This window comes from Corapipo altera, unplaced genomic scaffold (genome assembly GCF_003945725.1).
Source record: "Corapipo altera isolate COAL_440 unplaced genomic scaffold, ASM394572v1 295, whole genome shotgun sequence".
In the NCBI taxonomy this organism is placed as follows: domain Eukaryota; kingdom Metazoa; phylum Chordata; class Aves; order Passeriformes; family Pipridae; genus Corapipo; species Corapipo altera.
The window spans coordinates 3,822,062-3,833,644 of record NW_020884936.1 but is presented as its reverse complement, the minus strand read 5'-3'; the positions used below and the strand labels follow the sequence as shown (position 1 = coordinate 3,833,644).

At 50.7% G+C, this 11,583-nt stretch overlaps 1 protein-coding gene across 1 annotated transcript in view; it reads right to left on the bottom strand.

Moving 5' to 3' along the window:
- EXOC6B (exocyst complex component 6B) overlaps positions 1-11,583 on the bottom strand; it is a 325,352-nt gene that overhangs the window by 131,079 nt on the left and 182,690 nt on the right. The window contains exons 9-10 of the mRNA XM_027660526.1: positions 948-1,031; positions 805-851 (exon numbers count right to left, since the gene is read on the bottom strand). Coding sequence (XP_027516327.1) covers positions 805-851; positions 948-1,031 — 131 coding nt within the window. The remainder of the gene's footprint in view (positions 1-804; positions 852-947; positions 1,032-11,583) is intronic.

Here is an 11,583-nt window from a genome sequence, read left to right as displayed (position 1 = left end):
TTTATTTACAGGAAAAATGTTTTAACTCCAGGGAAAAATGTTTTAGGTGGAGGGAAAAATCCTCTCTCCCATCCAGATACCCCAAACCCTCACCACCATTTAAAGGCAGGGAGTTCACTCCAACCCCAAGTTCTGGAATGTGCTGCTCCAAAAATCCATATTTTTAAGGAGGGAGAGTGACAGGGGATGTTTTAAACCCCCGAAACCACCAAAAATCTCAGGGGTGTTTTCCCAGGGAAATCCAGCCCAGCACTGGATTTGTGATGGTGATAATCAGATACTGAAATTATAAGCACGTGGTGATGAAAATATCCAATTATTCCCTGGGTTTGAGAGATTATAAAAAGTCTTTGGAAGTCTCCTCTTGGAGCTGGGATGGATTTGGAAGACTCATGTGAAATTTGGGAGTGTTAACAAAGATCAGGGGGTTGAGAATCACCTCCTTTCCGAGGAAAATCATCACAGAATAACTATTAAATATTCAAGGATAATTAAGGCAGAGGGCCTGTGCCCCTCATTAGTGGGGCAAGAAGGTGCAGAGAGCCCACAGAGGGAATTATCCTCGAATTCCCAGGTATTCCCAGAAATCCACTGGCTGCTCCAAGAGCTGGCAGGTCCCTCCACGCTCCCACCAGTGCTATAAAATCCACTCTGCAGCACTTAAAAAGCACAAACCACCTTTCCTTTCCCTCTTTTGGGCCTAAAGGACCATCAAAAATTCCAACATTCCTCATCCTCTCACATTTTTTTGGGGGGGGGGGGCTCCTCAAGAGGGTATAAAAAGGGTATAAAGAGAACACTTACCCTACAATTTGATTAAAATACTTCCTGTAGCCGTCCAAGGTTTCGTGCTGCAATGAAGAGAGAGGGGACAAAGATTAAAACTGAGGCGGCCCAAGAGCCACTGGGAATTTTTGGGATGCCCCAGGGAGCAGGGATGGAGGTACCATGTTGGAAGGAGGCTGCAGGACCAGCCGGGCTTGTTTTCTCCTCTGCTTCCTGTAGTAGCTCTCGAAGGTTTCGCGGGCGCCCTGGAAAAGAGGAAAGGTTCAGTCAGGGGATTCAAATTATCCCAATTCAGAGGTCACTTGGAATATAAAATCACTCCATTGGTCAGGTTGGAAAAGCCCTTTGAGATCAGAGTCCAACTGTTCCCTCAAAGCCACCACTGACCCATTGATTAGGTTGGAAAAGCCCTCCGAGATCATCGAGTTCAGCTGTTCCCCCAAAGCCACCACTGACCCCAAAGCCACCACTGACCCATGTCCCCAAGGGCCACATCCACAGGGATTTTAAATCCCTCCAGATCTTCTGAGGAGGTGGAGGGTGAGCAGCAAGAGTGGGGTCAAACCACTACATCCAACATTCCTTCGGATTTGCAATCACAGAATCCTTTAGGTTGGAAAAGCCCTCTGAGATCATCCAGTCCAACCATCCCCCAGCACTGCCAAGGCCACCACTGACCCATATCCCCAAGGGCCACATCCACAGGGATTTGAAATCCCTCCAGGGATGGGGACTCCAACACTGCCCTGGGCAGCTGTGCCAGGGCTGGACAACCCTTTCCAGGAAGGAATTTTCCTTGATACCCAATTTAAACCTTCCCTACTGGAACCTGAGGCTGTTCCCTTTCCTCCTGTCCCTTGTTCCCTGGGAACAGAGCCCGACCCACCCCCGGCTCCCCCCTCCTGTCAGGGAGTTGCAGAGCCAGAAGGTCCCCCCTGAGCCTCCTTTTCTCCAGGATGAGCCCCCCCAGCTCCCTCAGCTGCTCCTGCTGCTCCAGCCCCTTCCCAGCTCCGTTCCCTTCCCTGCACACGCTCCAGCCCCTCCTTGTCTCTCCTGTCTGAGGGTCCCAGAGCTGCCCCCAGGGCTGGAGGTGCCCCAGCAGTGCCAGCACAGGGGGACAGTCACTGCCCTGGGCCTGTGCCCACACCATGGCTGGTACAATATAAACTGCATATATTATATATATTTAATATATTATACTGCATTTAATATCATTAAATATCACATTGCTCCAGCATTTTCCTGCAAAATTCAATTCAAACAGCAGAGGACAAAGAGTTTTCCTCAAAACATCAAGTCCCAACCCAACAGTTCAGTCCTGAGAGTATCTGGTGAGCTCTCCTGTATCCAATTCCCTTTGTCACCCTGGAGGTGTGGGATTAGAGGGATACAACCAGCTGCTTTCTGCACCATAACATGGACAAATATCAGATTGATTTCACCAAGGGGGGGGGATGAAATAATCAATTCCAGGGTCAGCAAAAAAAGAGGGGACAAAGAACATCAAAAGATTTATGGGAAAAGAGGGAGGCAAAGCCACAAACATCAGGGAATTCCAGGCCAGGTTGGACAGGGCTTGGAGCAACCTGGGATGGTGGAAGGTGTCCCTGCCCACAGCAGGGGGTGGCACTGGATGGGTTTTAAGGTCCATTCCAACCCAAACCAGTGTGTGATGTTCCCTTACATGAGGTGACCGGTTTTGAACACTTGGCCAGTCCTTGGTACGTGGAGATGGGATATTAGGAAGGAATTCTTGGCTGTGAGGGTGGGGAGGCCCTGGAATGACTTTCCCAGAGAAGCTGTGGCTGCCCCTGGATCCCTGGAAGTGTCCAAGGCCAGGTTGGAGCAACCTGGGCTAGTGGGAGGTGTCCCTGCCTTCAACCCTTCCAGAGGGTTGAACTAAATGATCACTAAAGGTCCCTTCCAATCCATGGAGCGACAGGACACAGGGAATGGCTTTCCACTGCCAGAGGGCAGGGTTAGATGGGATACTGGGAAGGAATTCCTGGTTGGGAGGGTGGGTAGGCCCTGGCCCAAGTTGGTCAGAGAAGCTGTGGCTGCCCCTGGATCCCTGGAAGTGTCCAAGGCCAGGTTGGAGCAACCTGGGCTAGTGGAAGGTGTCCCTGCCCAGGGCAGGGGGTGGGACTGGGATGAGCTTTAAGGTCCCTTCCAACCCAGGGAATTCCAGGAGAACGTGGCTTGTGTGGGGTTACAGCAGTTTACGAGACCCATCGATACATTCAGGAAAAATAAAATTCCCAGCCCGTTTTCTCCCAACTCAACTGCGGAGGAGAGCTGGTTATCCCAAAAAGCTGAACACCCCACGGGTGCCACTCACCCCCCACCCTGGGCCCTGAGCAGCCCTGCTGGGGTGGTTTGTTTTACCATCCTGGCTCCACGGGAGGATCCCACCCCCAGGCCCCAGAGCCGGGAGGCTCCTCCAACGCCGCGGGAGCCACCGGAGCGTTCCAGGTGGAAAACCTGGACGTTTCATCCCCGCCTGGTTCCTCCCTCCACCCCCCTCCCTCCACGCCCGCGCTGTTAGCCGTCTGAAATTGGATTCTAAACACTTCAGAGAAGGGACAACGGCTCCCTTTGAACTCTTGGGAGCCAAAGGAGACACAAAAAAAAAAAAAAAAAGAGAGAGAGAGAAGTCTCATTTAGAATTCACAAAACAAACAACAAGCAACAACAAATATCACCTGAGCGAGGCACCAGCTGTCAACCTGCTCCACACCAGGAAATAAATTAATGAAAAGGCAACCTGATGGTAATTTAATGATTCTCCAGCTGTCCTGGCATTACACAACCAGGCTGCCTCAGGATGCCCTCAGCTCCCGGGCTCTTATGAAATGTCTGCAAAGAAGCCTTGAGGAGCCATAGCCTGAGTTGCTCCTTGTCTTCCCCGAGCTGGAGCTCCAGGTTTCAAAGGAATTCAGGCTTGCTGAGGTGCCCAGAGCTCTCCCAACCTGGTTCTGCCCTTCCCAAGGGTGCTCAAATCCACCCAAAAAAACCTTCTTCCCGCCCCTGCCCTGCAAAGATAAAGGGGGGGGGGGGGGGGGGGGGGGTGTCTCTGAATTATAATTTTTATTCCAGGTGGGAGTCAGGGAGGCACAGGATGAGCAGCTCTTGATCCATGCTGGGCACATCCATCCATCCATCAGTGGTGCCAATACCCTGGCAAGGGACAAACCTGGATTGGGTGCAAATCCCAGCCTTTCTCCTGGGACCAGGTTAAGAATCTAATTGAACCTGCAACTAACTGGACATTTAAAGGAGGATTTTAGAAATATCTGGGAACCAGCATTTCCCTGTCCTGTGTCTTCTCCTTGCTCTCCAAAGCTGTTTCCCTCAGGAAAGGGAAGGATCACAAGCCAGAAATCAGGGACAGCACAAGGAGGATTATTACAATTTTTATCAAGCCCAGTGATAAAATTTAAGTGACATATGAAGTGATTAGGCCAAGCAAAAAATTCAGAGGACCTACAAGCAGGGAGCTCCCTTGGAGCTCCTCTCCCAGGCCTGGGAGCTGGGAATTCTCAGGATGCTGGTGTTGACCATCTCCTTCTCCCAAGACACAAGAGGGTTGTCCCACTCCCACCCCACCCCTGATGGGACCAAACCAAGGAGAGTTATGAAATTCAGCTGTGCCTCACCTCTCAAAACCTACACAAGAAACCCCTGATCATCTCCCCCCTCATCAACTCACCCCTGGCAGCAGCACCCAGAGCTCAGAGGGAAGCTACTCAATTACCTGGAGCTAATTAACTAATTAATTGTTTTGTGGTGCAAAACTGAAGGTGAGGGTTTATTCCCCATTCCTTTAAGAAATTAACTTTGGAACCATCCAAGAGCACACCAGGTTGAGCCACCTGGGTGACAGTGGCTGGGGGCTCCCACTGGACACCACGTTGGGTTTTATCATCCCAGGGAATTTGAGGAGCAACTATTCCCTGCTGCTGAACAAGCACAAGTTGCCACTTCCCCAATATTTTGTGGTGACCTCGAGGACCTACTGGAAACTTGGAGAACAGCTCAGACACCAATCAGACCTTAAAAGACCAGATGTGGGAGATTTCTGCTAAGACTGCACTAAAGGCAGACAGTTCAGCTGGAATTCTGCCCATTCACCTCCCCCTCACCAGGGATTCCTTCAAGGAGGAAAGGACAAGAAGTCATCCCCACCTCCTTAAAAACTTCTCCATTTCATGGAATCATGGAATGGTTTGGGTTGGAAGGGGCTTTAAAGAACATCCAGCCCCACCCCCTGCCATGGGCAGGGACACCTTCCACTAGCCCAGGTTGCTCCAACCTGGCTTGGACACTTCCAGGGATCCAGGGGCAGCCACAGCTTCTCTGGGCAAGTTGTGGATGCCCCATCCCTGGAGGTATCCCAGAGATTGGTGCTGTGTTAGCTCAGCAGGGATTAAAAAAGGTTTCCACTTGGAAACAAGCAAACCTCAAAATTGCTCCACTTTGAAATTCTTTTATCACAGAATCATGGAATGGTTTGGGTGGGAAGGAACTTAAAATTATCTTGTCCCACCCCCTGCCATGGGCAGGGACACGTTCCACTAGCCCAGGTTGCTCCAAGCTCTGTCCAACCTGGCCTTGGACACTTCCAGGGATCCAGGGGCAGCCACAGCTTCTCTGCCCAACCTGGGACAGGGCCTCAACACCCTCACAGCCAGGAATTCCTTCCCAATATCCCATCTAGCCCTGCCCTCTGGCACTGGGAAGCCATTCCCTGTGTCCTGTCCCTCCATGCCTTGTCCCCAGTCCCTCTCCAGCTCTCCTGGAGCCCCTTCAGGCCCTGCAAGGGGCTCTCAGCTCTCCCTGGAGCCTTCTCTTCTCCAGGGGAACCCCCCCAGCTCTCCCAGCCTGGCTCCAAGACCCAAAATCCCCAACCCCACCATTCCCCTCCTTCCCCACTGGGACAAACCCCAGTTCGTGTTTCTATCCTTATTTTCCCAATGGCTTTGAGGCAGATGAAGCATCTGCACCAACTTCATCATATTCTCTGAAAATGAAACCCATGTTGGATTGGAGTTTTAGAGGAAAAAGTGTTTTCCACAGCCAGGAGGAGCAGGAGTGAGGAGAAGGAACAGCAAAGACCTTTGACACCACACCCCCCAAAAAATCATAAAATCCTATTCACATTTTAGTTTCCCTAAAATTTATGGCCCAGAGTCCTGCCAATGTGACCAAAACCATCTTCCTCCTAGTGCCCTGTTCCAAGTGTTTTCCTTCTGGAGCCTTTTCTGACTGTCCCAGGAATCAGGGACTCTCTCAGGAGAGGTTCTTTCAACACAAAACTCCTCCTCAGGACATCTCTCTCGACCATATTCCCATATTTCTCGCTCACACTTTCATCCTTTTCTCTTAAATCCATTCCTCCATCATCTCCTTGGATACTTTCATTGCTCAGGACATTATATTATCCAAAAAATGGAAAATATTTCTTCCTCTTGGTGGCAGTTTGAGCTCAGACCACCCAGTTTCCCCCGTTTGATCTGTTTAAGACCATTCAGCTTCCCAGGTCTTCAGACAATCCATTAGTCCTCTGTCTCCTATGTTTTACTACTGTTCTCCTCTGGATAAAACCCAAAAAACCTAAGAAACACGGAAACCACACCAAAAAAAAGTCTTCAGAACAGGCCATGAGACCCCCATGTTTTAGAAATTGGTCCTCTGAATTTATATTTATTTTTGTATTTTATATTTTAATCCTGTTCTTCTCTCTCAGCCCAAGGGACAGGACGAGAAGAAATGGCCTCAAATTGGGCCAAGGGAGATTTTTGTTTGGATATTTGGGGAAAATTCTCCATGGAAAGGGTTTTCCAGCCCTGGCAGTGGTGGAGTCCCCATTCCTGGAGGGATTTAAAGTGGATGTGGCACTTGGAGACATGATTTAGTGGTGGCCTTGGCAGTGCTGGGCTTGATCTTAAAGGGCTTTTCCAACAAAAATGATCCCAAAAAACCAAGGCTGGGGAGAGGAGAAGGAGATCCTTTTCCCATTCCTCTCCTCAGTTTTAACGGGATTCACCCAATTCTCAATTCTTTAGGATTTCACCCCGTTCTCAATCCCTTGGAGGGAGCTGAAGAATCCAAAGCTACACTTCTAAACTGCCCCTTTATTGCAATATCCCCAAGTCCGGGAAAAACCCTCCAGAGTTTTAAAATTACGGGGCAGAACTTTCCTCCCCCAATTAACTGGGAGTTCACAGAGCTGGCAACGAGAGGAGGGTAATTAAGAGTGTGGATGAACACCAGAGAAGGGAAAACAGGAGAGAATCCCAAGAAAGCAAACCAGCATCTGAAAAAAAAAAAAAAAACAAACCAAAAAAAACCCCCCAACCCTAAAAAGTTTTTAAGAATTCAAGAGGTGAAAACGAATCGAGCTGGGATTACAAGGGAAAAAAAAAAAAACAGGCTCTGAGTTTTCTCGTGCTCTTGTCCCCAGAAATGATGAAAGTGCCCCGCGAAATGGGACTTTTGGGATCCAGAGCGTGTAAATAACAATATTTTGGATGACTGAATTCCTGCAGAAACGCTTCACATCGTGATTTGCTCCCTGGGTGACACACAGCATCCATAATCCACGATTCCCACGGGATGTTCCTGGCTGAGCCACCCTTTGGACTTGCAACATCATCAGTTCACCCCTTAAAAATTAGTGAGTCCTCTGAGTTCTGACATTAAAATATCCTTACCATGACAGGAAGGAGGGGGATGTGCTATGATGATATATTTTGAGCAGATCTTCCCTTGAAAAACCCAAGTTGGGCTCAGTTTATTGTAGATATTTTGACACAGAAGAGGCAGAAATATCCCAAATTTACTTGAACAGCCCAATTTTACAGCCCCTGGAGAAAGTTTATGTACCCCCTGATCCACAGAGCACCTCGGTCACACCTCTGAGACTGATTTAAGCAAAGAGTGATGAATTTGGCTTTAATTTCTTCTCCAGGAGAGTCTTAAACCCACTGCCCACCTGGATTTATTAATTTATCAGCACTACATGGAATCATGGAATGGTTTGGCTTGGAAGGGACCTTAAATACCAATCAGTTCCACCCCCTGCCATGGGCAGGGACACCTTCCACTAGCCCAGGTTGCTCCAAGCCCCGTCCAAACTGGCCTTGGATTCCTATAACAAGTAGAAGGAACAGCAAGAGGAATTTTGGGACCTTCACCAACGACCTTGAGGAGCAATGACAGGTCCCACCCACTTTGCAGATGCCCCCAAATCAGGGGAAAAGTCAAGAGGGATAACATCTGGAGAGGTCCTGGCAGGCTGGAGGAACAATCACCATGAACATGATGAACTCCAAGAAGGACAAACACAAAATATCCCACATGGAAAGCCCTGAGCTCCTCGCAGCGACACAGACTGGGGAACCACAGCTTTGGGAGCCCCCTCTGTGGGTAAGTTTTGGTAGTTTTCCACAACTAGAACAGACAGGTAGCAGAAAGAGCCCCCAGAGGTGTGTTGGAATCTCCATCCTTGGAAGATTTCAAGAAATAACTGGATAAAGCCCTGAGAAAGCTGCTCTGGTCTCACAGCTCCAGGCAGGAGGTTGGACTTGAGATCTCCTGAGGTCCCTTCCCACCCTGATGGCCCTATCCCATCTCCCAACCTGGGAAAACACTCTTCACAAACAACCTACACAAGAGATTTTTGAAGCCTCTGTGCATTTTACACACGATTTATCTCCCACCCTGGGCTCCAAACGTCCTGGTCCCCCCAGCCACGTCCCATGAGTCACGTTCTGGGAGAAGGAAAGGCCAAACCTGGGGCCAGATGTCCCATTTCAGGGGGGGGGGGTTTAGTCACAGTTCAGCCAATCCCAGTCTCATTCCAACAAGGAACAGTTTATTCCTTCCCCCCTCTCCTTGTCAGGAGCAGAGCCCTGGGCTGTGTCACCCTCACCTGGCTCAACCAGCCCCTCTTTCAGTGTTTCATTTTTATTTGCCTCCAAGTGCCAAACAACACTTGGCATCGTGTCAATGCCCAAAAAGTCACTCCATCCCACCTGGATCCCACCTCTGCTCCCCTCTCATAACCCCAGAGTTTCATGGACGTGCCCCAAATTGGCTCCACGGGTCCAACCCCTTGAGAGCAGCAGTTTGGATGGGCCAGACCTCATCCAAAGCAGCACAGAAGCTTTAAAATCCTCCAAACCACTTTTTTTTACCCCAAAATCAGCTGAAACAGGCAGGGTTTCTTATGAGGTGATAGTCACAGATTATGCTGAGTTGGAAGGGACCTGTGAGGATCAACGAGTCCAACTCCTGGCCCTGCACATGACACCCTGAGAATCCCACCCTGTGCCTGGGAGCGTTTGTCCAAACCCTCCTTGAGCTCAGACAGGTTTTCCAGCGCTTAAACAAACCACCAGGAGCTCGTGCAGCCGGGGAAAAACTGCCAAGAAAATAAATTCAACATGCCCTGAAGATCTCTGGAGATAAAGAGAACACCAGTAGCCACTAATGAGGCACAAAGAAGTCCGACTCTCTTGAGCAGATGCTTAACTTGAAACACGTAAATATTCCCAAATAATATCCCATGGATACACACGCAGGTGCTCGGGGATCAAAAAGGAGGCTCCTGCTCCGTGGAACTGTTTGTTGACTGTAAACACCCCCCTCGATACCGAAAACAAAGAGATAAAGGGAAGCAGAGAAGTGCGTGGGGGGAAGAGAGAGGGAAGAGCCCCTTTGGAGCTGAGTCTCTCCCTCAGTCTCTCCCTCGGAGCTCTGCAACCTCTGGAGCAGCCCTCTGATCACCACAGAATCCTGGAATATCCCCAGCTGGAAGGGACCCACAGGGATCACCCAGTCCAACCCTCGGCCCTGCACAGGCCCAGCCCCAAGGGTCACACCCTGTGCCCCAGAGGATCAGCCAAACGTGTCCTGCATGGCTCAAAGAGCACATGTAAGAGGAGGACAATCCCAGTCCTGCCTTGTTCTGGCCAAGAATGTCTCCACCATCCTGGCTAAGCTGATTTTCCAACCTGTTTTGCTGGTCAGTACCTCACTCCCCTTCTCCAAATAAAAGGACCATGAACACACGAGTGGAGGCGTCTCCTTCCTCCCAGCTCAGCCCAGCCAGGATTTCACAGATCCCAGAACATCCTGAGCTGGAAGGGACCCCCAAGGACCATCCAGCCCAACCCTCAGTCCTGCACAGGTCCAGCCCCAAGGGTCCCCCCCTGTGCCCCAGAGGATCAGCCAAACCCTCCTGGAGCTCTGGCAGCCTTGGGGCTGTGCCCACTGCCCTGGGGAGCCTGGGCAGTGCCCAACCACCCTCTGGGGGAAGAACCTTTCCCTGAGATCCAACCTGAGCCTGCCCTGGCACAGCTCCAGCCATTCCCTGGGTGCTGTCCCTGGTCCCCCCAGAGCAGAGCTCAGTCCCCGCCCCTCCTGAGGACGCTGAAGACCCCAATAAGGTCTCCCCTCAGTCTCCTCTGCTCCAGCTGAACACACCAAGAGCCCTCAGTGCCCTCCCACGGCTTCCAATCAAGGCCCTTCCCCACCTTCACTGCCCTCCTTTGGACACTCCAACAGCTCCATATCTTCCCTTGTGTCCCCCCAGACCGCCCCAATGTTGCAGGAGAGGCCACCCCAGGGCAGAGCAGAGCAGGACAATCCCCTCCCTGATGCCCCCAGGGCAGGTTGGCCCTCCTGGCTGCCAGGGCACTGCTGGCTCAGGGCCAACTGGACCTCCAGGGCCCTTTCCCAGCACTGCTTCCCAGCCTCTCGTTCCCAGTCTGTCCCCACATCCAGGGTTGCCCCATCCAGGTGCAGAATCCAGCACTTCCCCTCCACCCAGCCCTGACTCCAACCTGTGCCCTGGACGAAATACAACCCATTCCTTCTTTAAGCATTAAATCCCAAGGTTCAAAGTGAATTTCTCATGGTTTCAGGGCTTGTATCCAACCCCAGGGCAGTGGAAGGACCCTCCTGATTTAATGGATTTGGACTCAAGCACCTGAAAATAAATTAATGGAGACCTAGTGAAGAGGAAGAAGGCCAAGGAGCACAACCAAAGGTGATCCGAAAGGAAAAGAACACTCCAGAGGTCATGGGATAGTCAACTGAAGTTGTCCAGAGAGGCTGTGGACCCTCAATCCCTGAAAGTGTCCAAGGCCAGGTTGGACAGGGCTTGGAGCAAGCTGGGCTGGTGGAAGGTGTCCCTGCCCATGGCAGGGGGTGGCACTGGATGGGCTGGAAGGTCCTTCCAACCCAAAGCATCCTGTGACTATAAAACAAACTCTAACCAAGAACTACCCAGGGCCATGAGAGCAGAAAGGCCACCCAGAAGGTTCCATCAGAGCTCCAGTGCTCCCTTCCCTCTCTCCAACCATTGGTTTCGTAAGTTACTTTAAAGAACATTTCGAAAGCAATAAAAAATTTGCAAAGCAAAAGCAAGAAGAAAGTGAAGCTTGAAATCACAGATCCAGTGACCACCCTCCTGCTCCACCAACCAGTCCAGTGCTGGTGGCCACCTCCATCAGCAAAGATGGATGAGGTGGGAGAAAAACCCCTCCTGATCCCTCAAGGATGGGCACCGGGATCCAAGGGGAGCTCCCAGCCAGCCCTGGTCGGGCAAACAAGGTTCACAGGGACATCCATACACCAGAAAACTGATTTTAAACTCGGTTTTAAAACTGGTCTCTACAGGGGGAAGGTTCACATGGACATCCAAACACCAGAAAATTTATTTTAAATGTGGTTTTAAAACTGCTCTCTGCAGAGTGAACAAGGTAGACATGGACATTCACACATCAGAAA